The sequence below is a fragment of the Platalea leucorodia genome, assembly GCF_965183815.1.
Source record: "Platalea leucorodia genome assembly, contig: HAP1_HAP1_SCAFFOLD_613, whole genome shotgun sequence".
In the NCBI taxonomy this organism is placed as follows: Eukaryota; Metazoa; Chordata; class Aves; order Pelecaniformes; family Threskiornithidae; genus Platalea; species Platalea leucorodia.
In genome coordinates, this window is record NW_028121019.1 from 1 (window position 1) to 21,211 (window position 21,211).

The following is a 21,211-nucleotide window of genomic DNA, read 5'->3' on the forward strand; positions in this document are numbered from 1 at the left end:
CTACAGTGCAATGCCCCAGTATCCCCCAGTCTCCCCAGCTTCTACAGTGCACGCCCCAGTATCCCCCAGTGCACACCCCAGTATCTCCAGTATCCCCCAGTCACCCCCAGTGCACACTCCAGTCCCCCCAGTATCCCCCAGTGCGCACCCCAGTATCCCCAGTATCCCCCCCAGTCCTCCCAGTGCACACCCCAGTCCTCCCCCAGTATCCCCAGTGCCCCCAGTCCCCCCAGTGCACACCCCAGTCTCCCCCAGTATCCCCAGTGCCCCCAGTCCCCCTCAGTGCACACCCAGTACCTCCAGTATCCCGCAGTCACCCCCAGTGTACACCCCAGTATTCCCAGTGCCCCCAGTGTCCCCAGTATCCCCCTGTATCCCCAGTGCCCCCAGTCTCCCCCAGTCCCCCAGTGCACACCCCAGTCTCCCCAGTATCCCCAGTCTCCCCCAGTCCCCCCAGTGCACACCCCAGTCTCCCCAGTCTCCCCAGTCCCCCCCGTCCCCACCCCGCTGTTCCCCGCCCCCGCACCAGGGGGCGCTCTCTCGCTCCATCCCGGGCCCGCGGGGTCATGTGACCCCGCACACCCCCGGCGGGCTCCGCCCCTCACCTTCTCCTCCGGCCTCCGATTGGCGTCCTGAGCCGTCAGTCGGGGCGAGTCGGGCGGCGATTGGTCGAGCGGCGCGGCGGGGCGGGAGGAGGAGGGGGCGGAGGAGGAAGCGCGGGGCCCCGGATGTGAGTGCGGGCGGCGGGGCCGGGGCCGGGAGCGGCCGCAGCGCGGAGCCCATGGCGGGGGCGGGCGGGGCCGGGCCGGTGAGGGCGGGGGGGGCCCGGGTGCGGGGGGGGCCCGGGGGGGGGGGGGGGGGCCGGTATGGGGGAGGGGGGGGGGGGCTGGTTTTGGGGCTACGGGGGCCGGGGGTGTGAGCAGGGTGTGCACTGGAGAGACTGGGGATACTGGGGTGTGCGCTGGGGGGGATTGGGGATACTGGGCGATGGCACCGGGGGGACTGGGGGGACTGGGGTGTGTACTGGGGGGGATTGGGGATACTGGGCCGTTGCACTGGGGGGACTGGGGTGTGTACTGGGGGGGATTGGGGATACTGGGCCGTTGCACTGGGGGGGACTGGGGGAGACTGTGGTATTGCACTGGGGGGACTGGGGATACTGAGGTGTGCACTGGGGGGACTGGGTGTGCACTGGGGGGGACTGGGGATACTGGGGTGTGCATTGGGGGTACAGGGGGGATGAGTAGGGTGAGCACTGGGGAGACTGGGGTGTGTGCTGGGGGGACTGGGGATACTGGGACATCGCATTGGGGGGGACTGGGGATACTGGGGTGTGCACTGGGGGAGACTGGGGGGACGGGGGTGTGCACTGGGGGGGACGGGGGTGTGCACTGGGGGGACTGGGGTGTGCATTAGGGGGAACTGGGGAGACTGGGGTGTGCAATGAGAGGGACCAGGGATACTGGGACATTGCACTGGGGGAGATTGGGGATACTGGGGGGTACTGGGGTGACTGGGGTGTGTACTGGGAGGACTGGGGCGTGCACGAGGGGGAACTGCAGGATACTGAGGTGTGCACTGGGGGGCTCTGGGCATACTGGGGCATTGCACTCGGGCAGGGGGAGGGACTGGGGGGGCTGGGGGCGGGGCTGGGGGGTGGCGGTGGGGGTGGGGTCCCCGGGCCGGGGGGGTCCCCGGGGGTCCCTGACCGCCCCCCGCCCCCCCGCAGGTTTCCCCTCACCATGGATGACCTGAACCTGCACTACAGGTTCCTCAACTGGCGCCGGCGGATCCGGGAGATCCGGGAGGTCCGGGCCGTCCGCTACCAGGAGCGCGCCAAGCACATCCTGGTGGACGGCGACACCCTCAGGTACCCGCCCCCGTCACCCGTGGGCGCCCGTCACCCGTGGGCGCCCGTCACCCATAGGTGCCCGTCACCCGTGGGCCCCCGTCACCCGTGGTTTCTGTCCCCCCCCCCCCAGTTACCACGGGAACTCCGGCGAGGTCGGCTGCTACGTGGCACCGCGGCCCCTCACCAGGGACAACAACTATTTCGAGGTACGACCCCCCCCCCCCCCCCGGCGGGGTCCCCCCCGAATTTTGGGGGGGTCCCCCCCGAATTTTGGGGGGGGGGGCACACGGCGGAGCGGCCCCCCCGCGCCCGCCGGGTGACGGCCTTTCTCGGTGTCACCCCCCAGGTGTCCATCGTGGACAGCGGGGTGCGGGGGACCATCGCCGTCGGCCTCGTGCCGCAGTACTACAGCCTGGACCACCAGCCCGGCTGGTTGCCCGACTCCGTGGCGTACCATGCTGATGACGGGAAGTGAGTAGGGGGGGCCACTGGGACCTGTGGGGGGGCCACCGGGACCTGGTGGAGGGTCTCCAGGACCTGGGGAACTGCTGCTATTTGGGGGGACCACTGGGAGCCGGGGGTGGCCACCAGGACCTGGCAGAGGGCCACCAGGACCCACGGGGCCACCAGGACTTGGGGAGCTGCTGCTATTTGAGGGGACCACTGGGACCCGGGGGGTGGCCTTTGGGACCCAGGGGTGGCCACCGGGACCTGGCAGACCACCAGGACCTGGTGGAGGGCCACCAGGACCCATGGGGCCACCAGGACCTGGGGAGCTGTTGCTATTTGGGGGGACCACCGGGACCCAGGGGGTGGCTATTGGGACCCAGGGGGTGGCTATTGGGACCCAGCAGAGGGCCACCGGGACCCATGGGGCCACCAGGACCTGGGGAGGCTGCTGCTGTTTGGGGTGGCCATTGGGACCTGGGGGTTGGCCATTGGAATCCAGGGTGTCCACCAGGACTCAGGGGTGGCCACCAGAACCTGGGGAGCTGCTGCTATTTGAGGGGACCACCGGGACCCGGGGGGTGGCCTTTGGGACCCAGGGGTGGCCACCGGGACCTGGCAGACCACTAGGACCCGGCAGAGGGCCACCAGGACCCACGGGGCCACCAGGACCTGGGGAGCTACTGCTATTTGGGGAGACCACCAGGACCCGAGGGGGCCACCAGGACCTGGGGGACCACCAAGACCTGGGGAGCTGCTAGGATTTGGGGGGGACCACCAGGACCCACGGGGCCACCAGGACCTGGGGAGCTACTGCTATTTGGGGTGGCCACCAGGACCCGAGGGAGCCACCAGGACCTGGGGAGCTGCTGGGAGTTGGGGGAGACCACCAGGACCCAGGGGGTGGCCACCAGGACCTGGGGGACCACCAAGACCTGGGGAGCTGCTAGGATTTGGGGGGGACCGCCAGGAGCTGGGAGGCTGCCGGGACCTGGGGAGCTACTGCTATCTGGGGTGGCCACCAGGACCCAGGGGGTGGCCACCAGGACCCGAGGGAGCCACCAGGACCTAGGGGATCACCAAGACCTGGGGAGCTGCTGGGATTTGGGGGGACCACCAGGAGCTGGGGGGCTGCCGGGTCCCGGCTCCTGGGCACTGGGTTTGGGGGGCGCTCGCGGCCTCTGGGGCAACCTGGGGACAGGGAGGGGGGGTCCGGCCGCCCCCCCCCCCCCCCCCCGCCACCATTGCCCCCCGCTCAGCGCCGCTGGCCCCCCCAGGCTGTACAGCGGCCGCGCCAAGGGCCGCCAGTTCGGCACCAAGTGCAGCTCCGGGGATCGCATCGGCTGCGGCATCGAGTTGGTCTCCTTCGAGGTGCAGACGGCCCAGATCTTCTTCACCAAAAACGGGAAGCGGGTGAGCCCCCTCCCCACCATTCCTTCCCCTTCCCCCCCCCCCCCAGCCACCCCCTGACCCCCCGGTGTCCCCCCAAAACCCGCAGGTGGGCTCCACCATCATGCCGCTCTCTCCCGAGGGGCTTTTCCCGGCGGTGGGAATGCATTCCTTGGGAGAGGAGGTACGGCTGCACCTCCACGCCGAGCTGGGCACCGAGGAGGACGACAGCGCCATGATGGTGGACAGCTACGAGGAGGAGTGGGGGCGGCTGCACGACGTGAAGGTCTGCGGCACGGTGAGCGACGCACCCCCGATTTAAGGGGGGGCCCTTGGAGGGAGGGGGGTCCCCCGTCCCCAGGCCGGGCACCGCTGTCCCATGGGGGCCGAGGCGGGGGGGACATGGCCACCGCCGCGCGTCCCGGGGGCCCCAGCGTTGGCGCGGAGCTGTTTTAGGGGGGTGTCAGGGTTTAGGGGGCTCGGGGGGGGTTTGGGGTCCGTGCTGGGGGGAGGCGAAGCCCCGAGTCCCACGGTGAGCCCCAAAAAGGCGCCGTTTTCCCCCAGAATCGACGATCGGCCACGGATCTCGTTCCGATTTCCCTCGTTGGCCGGGGCCCCCCCCGCCATGGTGGGTCCCCCACCCCGATGGGATCCCCAAAACCGGGGCAGAGCACCCCGCGCGGCCCCGCCCGCGGCCCCGCCGTCACCCCCCGCTTTGGGGGGGACCTGGGGGGGGCCCCAGCGCTTTCGCAAGGGCGAAACCAAACCCGCAGCCCCGACCCCCCCCCCGAGTTTTAAGGGTTTGCAGCTCGGCGCCGGGGGCCGTTTTCCATCGCCCCCCCCTCCGCAGCCCACGCTCGCTCCCAGCCTCGTGCTCCCCGGCTCCGTCCCCACCCCGGCTCCGCCGCCCCCCGCTGCCGTCGAACAATGCCGGCGCTAACCGCCGCCGCGGCGGGGGGGCAGAGCTGGGGCCCCCCTCAAAGTTTGGGGGGGTCGGGGACGCCTGGAGCCTCGTCCCAGGCTGCCGTGGGAGCGGGGCCCCCTGTGATGTGCCTCAGTTTCCCCCCGCCGTGTCGTGCCTCAGTTTCCCCCCCATGTCGTGCCTCAGTTTCCCTCCTCGTTTTGTGCCTCAGTTTCCCCCCCAGTGCCTCGGTTTCCCCCCCCAGGCCTCAGTTCCCCCCCATTTCTCACGGGGGGGGTCCCCAGCACTGCCCAGCGCCCCCCCTTCCCGTTCAGCCGCTGACTCCGTTTCATTTTCATACTCCTCCGCATTTTTTCTGCCGTTCCCTCCCGGAGCTCAACCGGGGGCTGTGGCCCCCCCCTGCAGCTTAAGTGGGGTGCTGGGGGGGGGGGACCCCAATGCCAAGCCCCCCCTCCCCCCCCAGGCCCCCCGGCCCCCCCTTCCCTGGCAGTTTTGGGGGGAAAAGGGGCTGTTTTGCGGCTCTCAAAGGGTTTTTTCCCCGGCCCCCCCAGCCGGGGCCGCGGGAGGGCAGGAATGTGGGCGCAGGCCCAGGCCGACCTCGGTGGCGTAAACAGCCCCGGCCCCCCCCCAGCTCCCACCCGCTTCCCGGCACCGCCGCCGGGGGGGCCCCTTCCCCGCCCCCCAGCCCTGGCACCGCCGCGGCGGGGGGGCCCCGGCCCCCCCATGTCCCTTTGGGGGTGTTCTTGGGGGCTGGGAGTGTGAGGTGTGTCCCCTCCCGCCGGTTTGGGGTGTCCCCCCAGGTTTGGGACCCCCCCCAGATTTGGGGTGTCATCCCCTCAAGCTTTGGGGTGTCGTCCCCCAAGTTTAGGGACCCCCCCCAGGTTTAGGGGACCCCCCAAGCTTTGGGGTGTCATCCCCCAGGTTTGGGGTGTCATCTCCCCAGGTTTGGGACCCTGCACCCCTCAAGCTTTGGGGTCTCCCCCCTGGCTTTGTAGTGTGTGTGCCCCCCCATGTTTGGGCTCCCCCCAAAGTTTGGGGTGTCATCTCCCCCAGGTTTGGGGTGTCATCCCCCAGGTTTGGGACCCCCCCAAACTTTGGGGTGTCATCCCCCCAGGTTTGGGACCCACCTAAGCTTTGGGGTGTCATCCCCCCAGGTTTGGGACCGCCCCCAAGGTTTGGGACCCCCCCAAACTTTGGGGTGTCATCCCCCCAGGTTTGGGGTGTCATCCCCCAGGTTTGTGGTGTCATCCCCCAGGTTTGGGGACCCCCCCAGGTTTGGGGTGTCATCCCCCCAGGTTTGGGGTGTCATCCCCCAGGTTTGGGACCCCCCCAAACTTTGGGGTGTCATCCCCCCAGGTTTGGGGTGTCATCCCCCCAGGTTTGGACCCCCCCAGGTTTGGGGTGTCATCCCCCCAGGTTTGGGACCCCCCCAGGTTTGGGACCCCCCCTCAGGTTTGGGGTGTCATCCCCCCAGGTTTGGGACCCCCCCCAGGTTTGGGGTGTCATCCCTCCAGCTTTGGGACCCCCCCAGGTTTGGGCCCCCCCCCAGCTTTGGGACGTCATCCCCCCAGCTTTGGGACCCCCCCAGCTTTGGGACCCCCCCCAGGTTTGGGGTGTCATCCCCTCAGGTTTGGGACCCCCCCAGGTTTGGGGTGTCATCCCCCCAGCTTTGGGACCCCCCCCAGGTTTGGGCCCCCCCCCCAGGTTTGGGGTGTCATCCCCCCAGGTTTGGGACCCCCCCAGGTTTGGGACCCCCCCAGGTTTGGGGTGTCATCCCCCCAGCTTTGGGACCCCCCCAGGTTTGGGACCCCCCCCCCAGGTTTGGGGTGTCATCCCCCCAGCTTTGGGACCCCCCCAGGTTTGGGACCCCCCCCAGGTTTGGGGTGTCATCCCCCCAGGTTTGGGACCCCCCCAGGTTTGGGACCCCCCCCCCAGGTTTGGGGTGTCACCCCCCCAGCTTTGGGACCCCCCCAGGTTTGGGCCCCCCCCAGGTTTGGGGTGTCATCCCCCCAGCTTTGGGCCCCCCCCCCCCCCCGAGCCCCTCTTTCCGCCGCCGCTGGCGGGGTGCGGAGGGGTGCCCCCCCCAAACCCGCCCCCCCGCGCCCCCCGCAGCTGCTGGAGTACGTGGGGAAGGGGAAGAGCATCGTGGACGTGGGGCTGGCGCAGGCGCGGCGCCCCCTCAGCACCCGCAGCCACTACTTCGAGGTGGAGATCGTCGACCCCGGCGAGAAATGCTACATCGCCCTGGGGCTGGCCCGCAAGGTGAGGGGGGCCGGGGGGGCCCGGGCTGCTGCCCCCCCCCCCCCCCGGGCCTTCATCCCCCTCCTCTTCTTCCTCCTCTTCCTCAGGATTATCCCAAAAACCGGCATCCCGGCTGGAGCAGGGGCTCGGTGGCGTATCACGCGGGTGAGTCCTGCCTCAAAACATGGGGACCCCCCCCCCCCAAGACATGGGAACCCCCCCCCCCAGACATGGGACACCCCCCCCCAAAACATGGGACCCCCCCCCCAAAACATGGGACCCCCCCCCTAAAACATGGCCCCCCCCAAACATGGCCCCCCCCCAAACATGGCCCCCCTCCCAACATGGGCCCCCCCCAAAGACATGGGACCCCCCCCCAAAAACACAGGGCACCCCCCGCCCCGAACATGGGCCCCCCCCCCCAAAACATGGGCCCCCCCCCAAACATGGGACCCCCCCCAAGACATGGGACCCCCCCCTGAAAACACGGGGCACCCCCCCCCCGAACATGGGAACCCCCCCTAAAACATGGGACCACCCCCCAAAACATGGGACCCCCCCGAACATGGGGTGCCCCCCCCAAAACATGGGACCCCCTACCCGAAACATGGGGCGACCCCCCCCTAAAACGTGGGACCCCCCCCTAAAACGTGGGACCCCCCCCAAGACATGGGATCCCCCCCAAACATGGGGCACCCCCCCCGAACATAGGACCCTTGCCCAAAACATGGGGCACCCCCCCGAACATGGGACCCCCCCCAAAAACATGGGACCCCCCCCCACCCGAAACATGGGGCACCCCCCTGAACATGGGGCACCCCCCCCAAGCATGGGACCCCCACCCAAAACATGGGGGACCCACCTCCAAAACATGGGGCGCCCCCCTGAACACGGGGCACCCCCAAAACATGAGACCCCCCCCAAATCATGGGGACCCCCCCCAAAACAGGAGGACCCCCTAAAACCAGAGGTCGTCCCTCCAAACATGGGGACCCCCCCAAAACGTGGGCCCCCCTGAACACGGGTCACCCCCCCAACAGGAGGAACCCCCCCAAACAAGAGGATGCCCCCCCCAACATGGCGACCCCCCCAACATGGGGGCCCCCCCAAACAAGAGGACGGCCCCCAAACATGGGGACACCCCCTCCAACAGCAGGACCCCCCCCAAACATGCGGACCTCCCCCCCAAACATGAAGGACCCCCCCAAAATTGAGGCCCCCCCCCCCCAAACATGGGCCCTCCCCAACCATAGGGACCCCCCAAATAAGAGCCCCCCCAAACATGAGCCCCCCCAGGTGCTAATTGGGGTGTGGGCCCCCCACCCTGGGCTCTGGGGGCGGGGTCTCAGCGGTCGGTGGCATCCCCCCCTCCCCTTTCCCAGTCTCCCCAGTGCTTTGGGTCTCTTGTACTGGTTATGCTCACCCTGACCCCCCCATATCCCCCCCCCCCCCCAAAACACCGCAGAGGCCAAATGCTGCCCCCCCCACGCACCTTCCTCCTCCTCCTCCCCCTCCACACTTCCCCCCCCGCGCCCCCTCGGTGGGGGGCAGCCCCATAGCGAGGGGCCGGGGTGTCCCCGGTGCTGGGGGGGGGGGTCCCCATGACACCGTGTTCCCCCCCCCCCCCCCAAAGACGACGGGAAGATCTTCCACGGCAGCGGGGTGGGGGACCCCTTCGGCCCCCGCTGCTACAAGGGCGACATCATGGGCTGCGGCATCATGTTCCCGCGCGACTACGCCCTGGATAGCGAAGGTACGGGGGGGGTCCGAGCGCCCCGGGAACGGCGGGGGGGGGACACAGGGCCCAGCCCCCATTGTCCGTCCGTCCGTCCCTCGAAGGCGACAGCGACGACCCCTGCGACACGGCGGAGGTGAAGGCCAAACCCGTCAGGAACGTCATGTACCTGCGGCAGGAGGAGGAGGAGGAGGAGGAGGAGGAGGAGGAGGAGGACGGCGAGGAGATGGAGCAGGAGCACGAGGGGAAGAAGGTGGTGGTAAGAGCACAGCACCCCCGGGGGGGGGGGGGCAGGATTGGGCTCCCCAACCCCGCACCCCGGGGTCTGCCCTCGCTCACGGGATGCTTTGGGGGGGGGGGGGGGGTGTTTAAGATGGCATCCAAGCGCTGACCTGTGGCCACCGCTCAGCCGTGGCCCCGAGCCCCGTGGCCCCGAGCCCCGCAGCCCCCTGTTTTCTGAACGCTCCCGGGGTGGGGGCCCAGCGCTCGTCGCCCCGTTGGGGGAGGGGGGTTCCCCCTCGTCCCAGCGCTTGTTCCTGGGGAGCAGAGCCCGACCCCCCCCGGCTCCAGCCTCCTTTCGGGGGCTGGGGGAGCGATGAGGGCTCCCCTCAGCCTCCTCCTCTCCAGGCTGAGCCCCCCCAGCCCCCCCAGCCGCCCCTCCCCACCCTCGGGCTCCAGCCCCTGCCCCAGCCTCGCTGCCCTGCCCTGGCCACGCTCCGGCCCCTCCGTGTCCTTCTTGTGGCCGGGGGCCAGCACCGAGCGCGGGATTCGAGGGGCGGCCTCCCCAGTGCCCAGCACAGGGGGACGATCCCTGCCCCAGGCCTGCTGGCCACACCGGTCCCGATACAAGCCAGGATGCCGCTGGCCCTCTTGGCCACCCGGGCACCCTGTCGGCTCCCACCCCCCCGCTCTCCACCCCCCCCCGGGGCCGTTTCTGTTTCCCAGCCGCTCTCCCCCGCGCCTGCGGCGCTGCCTGGGGTTGTTGTGCCCCGAGCGCAGGACCCGGCCCTGAGCCTTGTTAAACCCGGGCCCAGCGACCCGGGGCGCCCGGATCCCCTTTATCGTTGGTAAGGACGTGAAACGGGACTGGTCCCAGTACGGAGCCCTGGGGACGCCACTGGTGCGCGGCGCCAGCGGGATTTAACCCCATTCACCGCCATCTTTGCGCTCAGCCGTTGTTCTTTACCCAAACCTCTTGCCGCGGCGTGCGCCAGCGCCAAACTGGGGGTGTCCCCCCCCCCTCGCCGTGGCTTTTTGGGGGGGTGGGATGCCCTGAGCCCCCCCCCCCCAATGCCTTTGTGTCCCCCCCCCAGGTGTTTTTCACCCGCAACGGGAAGATCATCGGCAAGAAGGAGGCGGTGGTGCCGGCCGGCGGCTACTTCCCCACCGTCGGGATGCTCAGCAGCGGCGAGAAGGTCAAGGTCGACCTCCACCCCCTCAGCGGTTAAAATGGGGGGGGTCCCCCACCCTGCTGCCCCCCCCAGGCCCCCCCGTGCACTTTAAGGCCCTGCCCCCCGCCGGTGGGGTGCCCCCCCCCCCCCCATTTGGGTCATTGGGGGGGCCCGATCCTGCCCTCACCACGCAGGGGTGACCCCCACCCATCACCCCACTGCCCCCCCAGTGTGTGGGGGGGGTCCCCGGGGGGGGGGGCCACAGAGTTAAGGCTCCACTTGCCCCCTCCCCACCCCCGCGCTGTCACTGTCCCCCCATTTTGTGAATGTAACCCCCCCCCCGCCGCCCCCCACCCATGGGGGGGGGGGCTGCACCCTTCCCCCATCCCACGACCCCCCACTTTTTTGGGGGCGGGGGGGGCAGGGGCTGTGCTGGGCCCCCCCCCAGGCCGAGCCGGCGCGGAAAGAAGGAGCCAAGGAGACGGTTTGGGATTTTCCATTGGGATTTGCACATGGTCGGATAAGGCGGGGGGGGGGTCCGCGCCCCCCCCCCGACAGCTCCGCGCCCCCCCGATATAATATATAGATATATTAGAAATGTCTGACTAAAGCTCAGATAAATCCTTTCTTAAACAAAAATAAATTCCGATTTATTGCTGCCCCCCCCCCCCGCACCCCTAAAATGGGGGGGGGGGCTTCCCTGTGCCCCCCTCGCCCTCCTTCCCCCCCCCCCCTTTGCCTCCCCCCCTTCTCCCCCCCGGTTTTGGGGGTCGCACCCCCAGCCCGGCGTGGGTTGGGGGTCCCAGCCCTGCGGGGGGTGCAGGGGTGGGGTGGGGGGGCTCTTTGCCGAGGGGGGGTCCCGGGGGGCCCCCCCTCACTTGCGGTGGGTGCCCAGCATGACCTTGGTGATGAAGGTGACGATGGCGGAGGCCGGCTGCTCGGGGTCCAGCTCGGCGAAGAGGTGGCAGGCGTTGCCCCCCCCCCGCCCCCCCCGCCTTCTTGGCCACGAAGCCAAAAATCCTGGGGGGGGGGGGAGGACGGACAGACGGACACAGAGCTGGGGGGGGGGTCTGGGGATGTCCCCACCCCCGGGGGGGTCCCAGCGCTGTGTCCCGTCCCCCCCCCCCACCCGGGGGGGTCCCCTTGGCACTTACTTAGAGGTGGTGCCGTCCGCATTCGCCCACCTGCGGGGGGGGGTTAATTAGTGGGGTGCTAATTAGCCCCCCCCCCCCCGTGTGTGGCCCCCCCCCCCCCGTTTGTGGCCCCCCCCCCCGGCTGTCACCTGCGGTCCTGGGGGTCGGCGCTGCAGTAGGTGACGCTGGAGACGGGGTAATGGCGGCGGAAGAAGAGCCTGGGGGGGGACGGGGGGTGAGCGGGGGGGGTCGGGACCCTGGGGGGGGGGGGGGGTCAGGGACCCCCAGGACCGATGGTACCTGGGGGTGACGCTGGGATGGGGGTTTAGGGACCCCAGGGCCGATGGTGCTGGTGGGGTGACACTGGGACAGGGGTTTGGGGACCCCCAGGGCCGATGGTGCTGGTGGGGTGACACTGGGACGGGGGTTTGGGGACCCCAGGGACGATGGTACAGGGGGGTGACGCTGGGACGGGGGTGTGGGGACCCCAGGGCCGATGGTGCTGGTGGGGTGACACTGAGGGGGGGGTTTGGGGACCCCAGGGCCGATGGTGCTGGTGGGGTGACGCTGGGACGGGGGTGTGGGGACCCCAGGGCCGATGGTGCTGGTGGGGTGACGCTGGGACGGGGGTGTGGGGACCCCCAGGGCCGATGGTGCTGGTGGGGTGACGCTGGGACGGGGGTCAGGGACCCCAGGGCCGATGGTGCTGGTGGGGTGACGCTGGGACGGGGGTTTGGGGACCCCAGGGCCGATGGCGGGGGGTGTCGCTGGCGGGGGTCACTCACTTGCGCTGGCTGTCGGTGAGGGTGATGCCCTGCCCCGACACCTTGAAGTGGACGGGGCAGGCGGGGGGGCGCGGGGTGGCCCCCAGCAGGGTGCTGGTGGCCTTGGCCACCGCCTGCGGCCCCGTCAGCGACTCCGTCTCCACCGAGCTCAGGTAGAGCACGCTGCAGGCTGGCGGCAGCGCTGGGGGCGGCCCGGGACCCCCGACCGGGCCCCCCCCAGCCGGGCACCCCCGACCGGGGACCCCCCGACCGGGCACCCCCCGACCGGGCACCCCCGACCGGGCCCCCCCCAGCCGGGCACCCCCGACCGGGCACCCCCCAGCCGGGCACCCCCGACCGGGGACCCCCCCCGACCGGGCCCCCCCCCAGCCGGGCCCCCCCCGACCGGGCCCCCCCCGACCGGGCACCCCCCGACCGGGCACCCCCCAGCCGGGCACCCCCCGACCGGGCCCCCCCCCGACCAGGGACCCCCCGACCGGGCACCCCCGACCGGGGACACCCCGACCGGGCCCCCCCCGACCGGGGACCCCCGACCGGGCACCCCCCAGCCGGGCACCCCCGACCGGGGACCCCCCCACTGGGCACCCCCGACCGGGGACCCCCGACCGGGCACCCCCCAGCCGGGCACCCCCGACCGGCCACCCCCGACCGGGGACCCCCCAGCCGGGAACCCCCCAGCCGGGCCCCCCCCCCCGACCGGGCACCCCCGACCGGGGACCCCCCGACCGGGCACCCCCCAGCCGGGCCCCCCCCGACCGGGCCCCCCCCGACCAGGGACCCCCTGACCGGGCACCCCCCGACCGGGCACCCCCGACCGGGCTGCAGCCCCCCCCGGGCCCCCCAAGTGGGGTACAGGCCCCCCCCAAGACACCAGGGTGCTGGGCACAGCCCCGTTGCCCCGTCCCAGTGCCCCCCCCCCCCCCAGCCAGGCACCCCATCCCAGTGCTCCCAATCCCAGTGCTCCCAGTCCCAGTGCCCTCATCCCAGTGCTCCCCATCCCAGTGCTCCCAATCCCCCCATCCCAGTGCTCCCAATCCCAGTGCTCCCAATCCCCCCCATCCCAGTGTCCCCATCCCAGTGTCCCCATCTCAGTGTCCCCATCTCAGTGTCCCCCCAGCCCAATGCCCCCATCCCAGTACCCCCCATCCCAGTACCCCCCCATCCCAGTGTCCTCCATCCCAGTACCCCATTCCCAGTGCCCCCCAGTACCCCCAGTACCCACCTGCTCCCTGGCGCAGCAGGTCGGCGGCCGTGCTCATGTTGGGGGGCACGGGCACCTCCAGGCTCTCCTCCAGCGGGTCTGGGGGGGGACGGACACACGGACACGGGGACATGGGGACACACGGACACGGACACAGGGACATGGGGACATGGGGACACACGGACACGGGGACATGAGGACACGGGGACACGTGGATGCAGGGACACACGGACACACGGACACAGGGACATGGGGACATGGGGAACACGGGGACACACGGACATGGGGACACACGGACATGGGGACACGGTACACGGACACAGGGACATGGGGACATGAAGACACAGGGACACACGGACACGAGGACACGGGGACACACGGACATGGGGACACACGGACACAGGGACACGGGGACACGGGGACACGAGGACATGCGGACACACGGACACGGGGACATGGGGGACACGGGGACACACGGACATGGGGACACGGGGGTACGCAGACATGGGGACATGAGGACATGGGGACACACGGACACGGGGACATGGGGGACACGGGGACACACGGACATGGGGACACGGGGGTACGCAGACATGGGGACATGAGGACATGGGGACACACGGACACGGGGACATGGGGGACACGGGGACACATGGATGCGGGGACACACGGACACAAGGACACGGGGACATGAGGACACGGGGACACACGGATGCAGGGACACATGGACACAAGGACATGGGGACATGAGGACACGCAGACACACGGACACGGGGACACATGGGCACAGGGACATACAGACACACGGACACGGGGACAGACAGACACGGGCTGGGGCCGCTGCCGGGACCCCTGGGCCCCCCCGCTCTGGGGGGGGGCGCTGGGGGGGGCGGGGGCTGGGAGGGGGGGACATCGGGGGGGGCACCTCATGGGGGGGGACCTCAGTTTGGGGGGGGTCACCGCATTTGGGGGGGGTCATCACATCTGGGGGGGTCCCCACATTTCTTAGGGGGGTCCCCACATTTGGGGGGGGTCACCACATCTGGGGGGTCCCCCTCATTTTTGGGGGGGGGGTCCCCACATTTGGGGGGTCCCCCCCATTTCGGGGGGGGGGGGTCACCTACCTTTGCTGGGGATGCGGAGGGCGCAGGGCAGGGAGATGGGGGTGATGGAGTGCTGCAGCACCAGCGCCGGCAGGCTCCCTGCGGGGGGGAGGGGTGTCAGGGACCCCCACCCCCCCACCCCCTCCCCAGCCCCCCCCCGAGCCCCCCCCGCCCCCAGCCCCCCCTCACCGAAGTGGGGCTCCTCCTGGCACCCCTTGATCTTGACGCCCCGGGGTCCCGTCTCGATGAGGAAATGGCGGACGAGCTGCTCCTGGGGGTCCCCTGGGGGGGGGCACGGGCCAGAGCCCATGGGTGCCCCCCCCCGGGACTGGGGGGGGGCTGGGGGGCTCTATGGGGTGCTGGGGGGTCCATGGGGGGCTGGGGGGGGTCTATGGGGTGCTGGGGGGGGGTCTATGGGGGCCTCTATGGGGTGCTGGAGGGGCTCTATGGGGTGCTGGGGGGTCCATGGGGAGCTGGGGGGTTCTATGGGGTGCTGGGGGGGCCATGGGGTGCTGGGGGGCTCTATTGGGTGCTGGGGGGGCTCTATGGGGGACTGGGGGGTCCATGGGGGGCTGGGGGGGTTCTATGGGATGCTGGGGGGGCTCCATGGGGTGCTGGGGGGTCTATAGGGGCCTCTATGGGGTGCTGGGGGGCATGGGGTTCTGGGGGGGCTCTATGGGGTGTTGGGGGGCATGGGGTGCTGGGGGGGTCTATGGGGTGTTGGGGGGCATGGGGTGCTGGGGGGGTCTATGGGGTGCTGGGGGGGTCTATGGGGTACCCAGGGGTGCTTTGGGGTGCCGGGGGGGGGGGGGCCAAGCGGGATGTTGGGAGACACTGGGATGCCCAGGGGCTTTACGGGGTGATGGGGGGGGGGGACACTGTGGGGTGCCCGTGGGTGCTGCCCCCCCCCAGGGACGCAGCGGGATTTGGGGGTGCGGGGGGGGTCCCTACCCTTGGCGGGGGGCAGGCAGCGGGGGGGGCGGCGTGGCCACCTTCAGCGCCAGCCCGTAGGCGCCCTGGAAGGAGCTGCTGTGGCGGACGATGAAGGACCCCGGCGCCTTCCCCTTCAGCAGGGCGACGGCTGCGGGGGGACCCCGCCGTCACCCGCAGGCCTGGGTGCCCCCGGGTGATGGGGGGGGTCCCCAACCCAACCCCCCCCCCCCCCAAGTACCTTGGTCCCGGGAGAGGCCGGGTTTGTACCAAAATTTGGACGTGTCCTGCACAAAGGTGACGCCGCCGGCGGCCTCGGCCTCGGGGGGACCCTGGCACCCATGGGTGCCCCCCGGGCTGCGCTCGGGGGCGAAGGAGACGTGTTGGGGGGGCGATGCTCGATCGTGGGGACCCCCAGGCGCCGGCGGGTGCCGCTTCTCCGGCAAGGGGGGCTGCGGGGCGGGGGGCTCGCAGTAGGCCGCGGGCGGGGGGAAGGCGGGGGTCGGGGAGCCCGGCACCTCCCCGGGGCACCCATGGGTGCTGCTGCTGGGCGAGGGGGGCTGGGGGCCGCTGCTGGGTGCGGGGGGCTCGGCGGGACCCCGCCGAGGCTGCTGGGGGGGTCCGGGCTGTCGGGGCACCCCCCAGCACCCAGGGCCCGGGGGGGCCGGCGCAGGGAGCTGGGGGCTTCGGGGGTCCCGCGCCAGGGGCCCCCCTCGCCCGGGCTCCTCCGCTCTGGGGGGGCAGAGAGAGGGAGGGAGGGTGGGACCCCACTCAGCACCCCCGTAGGACCCTCGGGGGCCCCAGTAACCCCCCAGTAGCCCCCCAGTAGCCCCTTTGCAGCCACCCCCCAGCCCCTCTGTGGCCACGAGCCCTCCAACAAGCCCCACTAGCCCCAGCACACCCCCCCCCCCAGTAGCCCCTTTGAACCTCTAACCCCCCCATTAGCTTCCCCCCCCCCAGCCCCTCTGTGGCCACTAGCCCCCCAACAAGCCCCACTAGCCCCAGCAAGCCTCCCCAGTAGCCCCAGCAAGCACCCCGGTAGCCCCTTTGCCCCCCAGCAACATCCTCCCAGCCCCTCTGTGGCCACTAGCCCCCCAATAAGCCCCCCCAGCCCCCCAACGCCTCCCCATTAGCTCCTTTACCCCCAACAAGCCCCCCCCTCCCCTCCCCTCTGGCCACTAGCCCCCCCATAAGCCCTCTCAGCCCTTCTAGCCCCCCCAAACAACCCTCCAGCCCCCCAACACAACCCACTAGCCCCCATAACCCCTCTCTTAGCCCCTTCACCCTCCCCAGCCCCTCTGTGGCCACTAGCCCCCCTGTTAGCCCCGCCAGCCCCTCTGTGGCCACTAGCCCCGCTATTAGCCCCCCCCCAGCCCCCCCAACACACCCCACTAGCCCCTGTAAGCCCCCAACTAGCCCCTTTGCCCTCACCGGTGGGCTCCTGGGGGTCCGGCTGCCCGGGGATGCCGTAGCCTTCGCGGGCCTCCAGCCCGGGGGGCTCGTAGCCCACTTTGCCGTAGAGGTCCCGGGGGGGCCTGGGGGGGCCCCGGCCGAACCCCAAGCCGGGGCGGCCCGCAGCGGGGGGCAAGCGGGGGGCTCAAGGGCTTCGCCGGGGGGCCGGAGGGCGAGCGGCACCCCCCCAGTTTTCACCCCCCCGCTCGAAGCGCACCCCATAAAGCGGGGGGGGTGGCGAGCGGGGGGGGGGCCCTCGCCCCCCCAGCCCTGGCAGTCCTGGCAGGGGCAGAGGGGGGGCCAGCTCCCCCAGCAGCAGGTAGCCCCCGGCCTGGCGCCCGTAGCCACAGGGGGGGAAGCCCTCGGAGAGGGAGCGGTGAAGCCCCCGCTTCTCGGGCCCCTCCGCGCCCCCCCTCGGCCCCGTAGCGGGGTCCCTCGGGGCGGTGGCGGCAGGAGCAGGGGGGGGCCAGGCTGGCCCGGCCGGCACAGCGGGGGGCCCGGGGGGGCGTAGGGGGCCGGGGGCCCCGGGGACCCATGGGACGTTGGGGTCCCATAAGGGGCCGGGGTCCCGTGGGATGGTGGGGACCCATGGGACGTTGGGGTGCCATGGGATGGTGGGGACCCATAGGGGTGTCGGGGGCCTGGGGGGCGGTGGGGTCCCATAAGGGGCTGGGGTCCCGTGGGACGGCGGGGTCCCGTGGGATGCTGTGGTCCCATAAGATGTTGGGGTCCCATAGGGTGATGGGGTCCCATGGGATGCTGGGGTCCCGTGGGATGCTGGGGTCCCATAGGGTGATGGGGTCCCATGGGATGCTGGGGTCCCATGGGATGTCGGGGGTCCCATGGGACGCTGGGGACCCATAGGGTGTCGAGGTCCCATAGGGTGCCGTTATCCCATGGGATGTTGGGGTCCCATGGGACGGCAGGGTCCCATAGGGCGCTGCGGTCCCATGGGACGTCGGGGGTCCCGTGGGACGTCGGGGGTCCCGTAGGGTGCCGTTATCCCGTGGGATGTCGGGGTCCCGTGGGACGTCGGGGTCCCGTAGGGTGCCGGGGGTGCCGTAGGGCGCGCCATCGGGGTGCTCGTCCTCCAGGATGGGGGTCTCCCGCTCGCCCGGGGGGGCCCCCCCGCACCCCGAAGCCCCCCAGCAGCCGCTCCAGCTCCTGGCGCTCGGCGGCGGTGGGGGGCGGGGGGGCGGCCGGGGGCGGGGGGCTCGGCCGCGGGGTCGCCGCCGCTGGGGGGGGCCGGGGGGGGGGCGGCGGGGGGTCGGGGGCCCCCCCCCGGGGCTCCGGGGGCTGGGTGCCCGCTTCTTCTGCACCCGGGCGTAGGGGCTGCCGTCCAGCGGCCCCCCGCGTGTGCGGGAGCTCTGCGGGGGGGGGCACGGTGGGTGCCGGCCCCGCGCCCCCCCCGCGCAGCCCCCCCAAAACCCCCCCGGACAGCCTCCCCCCCCCCCCAAAACCCCCCGCGCAGCCCCCCCAAACCCCCCCGGACAGCCCCCCGCCCCCAAACCCCCCGGACAGCCCCCGCCCCAAACCCCCCGGGCAGCTCCCCCCCCCCCAAACCCCCCGGGCAGCCCCCCCCCAAACCCCCCGGGCAGCCCCCGCCCCCAAACCCCCCGGGCAGCCCCCCCAAAACCCCCCAGACAGCCTCCCCCCCCAAACCCCCCGGGCAGCCCCCCCCCAAACCCCCCCAGACAGCCTCCCCCCCCCAAACCCCCCGGGCAGCCCCCCCAAAACCCCCCAGACAGCCTCCCCCCCCCAAACCCCCCGGGCAGCCCCCCCAAAAGCCGCCGGACAGCCCCCCCACCCCACCCCCCGGACAACACCCCCAAACCCCCCTGGTGCCCATGGGGGGACCCCGGGGACGGGGGGGACCCTGGTGCCCATGGGGGGACCCTGGTGACGGGGGGGGGACCCTCATGACCATGGGGGGGGACCCTGGGGATGGGGGGGACCCTGGTGCCCAAGGGGGGGACCCAGGGGATGGGGGGGACCCCGTGCCCATGGGGGGACCCTGGGGATGGGAGGACACCCCCATATCCATGATAGGGACCCTGGGGACGGGACCCCAGGGATGGGGGGGACCCTGGTGCCCATGGGGGGACCCTGGGGATGGGGACGGGACCCCGGGGACAGGGGGGGACCCCCATATCCATGATAGGGACCCTGGGGACGGGGGGACCCTCGTGACCATGGGGGGACCCTGGGGATGGGGGGGGGACCCTGGGGACGGGGGGGGGCCCCCATATCCATGATAGGGACCCTGGGGATGGGACCTCAGGGACGGGGGGGACCCTGGGGATGGGGGGGACCCATGTATGTGGGGGGGACCCCAGGGATGGGGGGACCCTGGTGCCCATGGGGGGTCCCTGGGGACGGGGGGGGGGACCCCATCTCCATGATATGGACCCCAGGGATGGGGGGGACCCTGGTGCCCATGGGGGGTCCCTGGGGATGGGGGGGGGATCCCATATCCATGATAGGGACCCTGGGGACAGGGGGACCCTGGTGCCCATGGGGGGTCCCTGGGGATGGGGGGGGGGGACCGCCATGTCCATGACAGCGACCCCGGGGCCCCTCACGCCTTTGGGGGGCCCCCGGGAGGGGTGCCCCTACCCTCCAGGCTGTCCTCATGGCGCAGGTTGAAGCCCCTCGTAGGAGTCCCAGCGCACGGCCGGGTCCCCCAGGCCGTAGTCCACCGAGACGGCGGGGTGGGTGCGGAGGGGCTCCCAGCCTGGGGGGGGGCAACGGGGGGGGCACCCATGGGTGCCTGCGGGGGGGGGGGGGCACCCAGCCGGGGGGTCCCCACGGCTGCCCCCCACCCCATCCCACCTTTGATCCTCTCGGGGCCGGAGGAGAAGACGAACTCGACGCTGGCTTCGAAGGGGAAGCGCTCGTCTGGGGGGGGCACGGGGGGGGGTTTGGGGGTGCGGGGGGGGGGCACAGCCCAGCCCCCACCCCCCCAGCCCCCCCAAATCCCCCCCTTGCACCCCTCTCTCCTTGTACCCCATGTGCAGCACCCTGAGCCCCCCCGTGCATCCCCAAACCCCGCAGCTCCCCCCCACCCCCCAGCCCCCCCCAACCCCCCCCAATCCCCCCAAACCCCCCAGCACCCCCAATCCCCCAAAACCCCCCCCAAGCCCCCCCACCCCCCAGCCCCCCCAAATCCCCCCCCTTGCACCCCTCTCTCCTTGCACCCCATGTGCAGCACCCTGAGCCCCCTGTGCATCCCCAAACCCCGCAGCCCCCCCAAACCCCCCAGCACCCCCAATCCCCCAAAACCCCCCCAAGCCCCCCCACCCCCCAGCCCCCCAAATCCCCCCCTTGCACCCCTCTCTCCTTGCACCCCATGTGCAGCACCCTGAGCCCCCCCTGCATCCCCAAACCCTGCAGCCCCCCAAACCCCCCAGCACCCCCCGCCCCCCCAAACCCCCCCAAGCCCCCACACCCCCCCGCCCCCCAAATCCCCCCCTTGCACCCCTCTCTCCTTGCACCCCATGTGCGAGCACCCTGAGCCCCCCCGTGCATCCCCAAACCCCGCAGCTCCCCCAAACCCCCCAGCCCCCCCCGCCCCCCCAAGCCCCCCCCAGCCCCCCCACACCCCCCCGCCCCCCCCCGCCCCCCACCTTGCCAGGCCCTCATCCAGCTCGTCCTTGCGGAAGCCGAGCTGGGTGCCGTGCAGGGTGCAGGTGTGGAATTGCACCCGAAAAACCACCTCGCGCCCGGGCGCCCGCCGCTGCTTGTGGTAGCACTTCACCTGGGGGGGGGCACCGCCTGAGCGCACACGCGTGTGCAAGGCCCCGCCGCTGCACACCCACCCCTTGCACCCCTTGCACGCCCCCCCTTGCACATGCACCCCTTGCACGACGCTTGCGCATGTCCCTTGGCACGCTCCCCCTTTGCACATACACCCCTTGCACACACCCCTTGCACACTCCGCCCTTGCACGACGCTTGCACGTCCCTTGCACACTCCACCTTTTGCACACCCCCCTTGCGCACCCAACCTTGCACACTCCGCCCTTGCACAATGCTTGCACATGTCCCTTGCACACTCCGCCCTTGCACATGTCCCTTGCACACCCCCCTTGCACACTCCGCCCTTGCACGACGCTTGCGCATGTCCCTTGCACGCTCCACCTTTGCACACACCCCCCTTGCACACCCCCCTTGCACACTCCACCCTTGCACGACACTTGCACATGTCCCTTGCACACTCCACCTTTGCACATACACCCCTTGCACACCCCCCTTGCACACTCCACCCTTGCACGACGCTTGCACGTCCCTTGCACACTCCACCTTTGCACACCCCCCTTGCGCACCCAACCTTGCACACTCCGCCCTTGCACAATGCTTGCACATGTCCCTTGCACACTCCGCCCTTGCACATGTCCCTTGCACACCCCCCTTGCACACTCCGCCCTTGCACGACGCTTGCGCATGTCCCTTGCACGCTCCACCTTTGCACACACCCCCCTTGCACACCCCCCTTGCACACTCCACCCTTGCACGACACTTGCACATGTCCCTTGCACACTCCACCTTTGCACATACACCCCTTGCACACCCCCCTTGCACACTCCACCCTTGCACGACGCTTGCACGTCCCTTGCACACTCCACCTTTGC

General features: G+C 71.5%; 2 protein-coding genes across 3 annotated transcripts; one reads left to right on the forward strand and one right to left on the reverse strand.

Annotated features, from left to right (window-relative positions):
- Positions 1-665: 665 nt before the first annotated feature.
- Positions 666-10,172, forward strand: LOC309604296 (SPRY domain-containing protein 3). Of its 2 annotated transcripts, none has more exons than XM_082339234.1 (11): positions 666-730; positions 1,730-1,870; positions 1,983-2,058; positions 2,199-2,323; positions 3,577-3,712; positions 3,798-3,986; positions 6,723-6,872; positions 6,959-7,016; positions 8,485-8,604; positions 8,691-8,845; positions 9,900-10,172. In XM_082339234.1, coding segments are annotated over exons 1-11 (1,287 nt in total). In that variant the 5' UTR covers positions 666-728; the 3' UTR covers positions 10,035-10,172. The 2 variants fall into 2 exon arrangements, with proteins under 2 accessions (XP_082195360.1, XP_082195361.1); XM_082339235.1 differs by lacking the exon at positions 666-730 and adding an exon at positions 744-808.
- Positions 10,173-10,739: 567 nt separating this feature from the next.
- Positions 10,740-20,650, reverse strand: LOC309604297 (tensin-2-like; the record flags this gene model as incomplete). The annotated part of the gene is given in 19 exon segments (XM_082339236.1): positions 10,740-10,960; positions 10,962-10,997; positions 11,132-11,161; positions 11,260-11,328; positions 11,896-12,064; positions 13,118-13,195; positions 14,221-14,298; positions 14,389-14,481; positions 15,151-15,173; positions 15,175-15,280; positions 15,371-15,861; positions 16,561-16,733; positions 16,836-17,930; positions 17,932-17,948; positions 19,198-19,231; positions 19,233-19,315; positions 19,414-19,479; positions 20,218-20,338; positions 20,588-20,650. Coding segments are annotated over 19 exon segments (2,934 nt in total). The 3' UTR covers positions 10,740-10,851.
- Between the last annotated feature and the right edge of the window lie 561 nt (positions 20,651-21,211).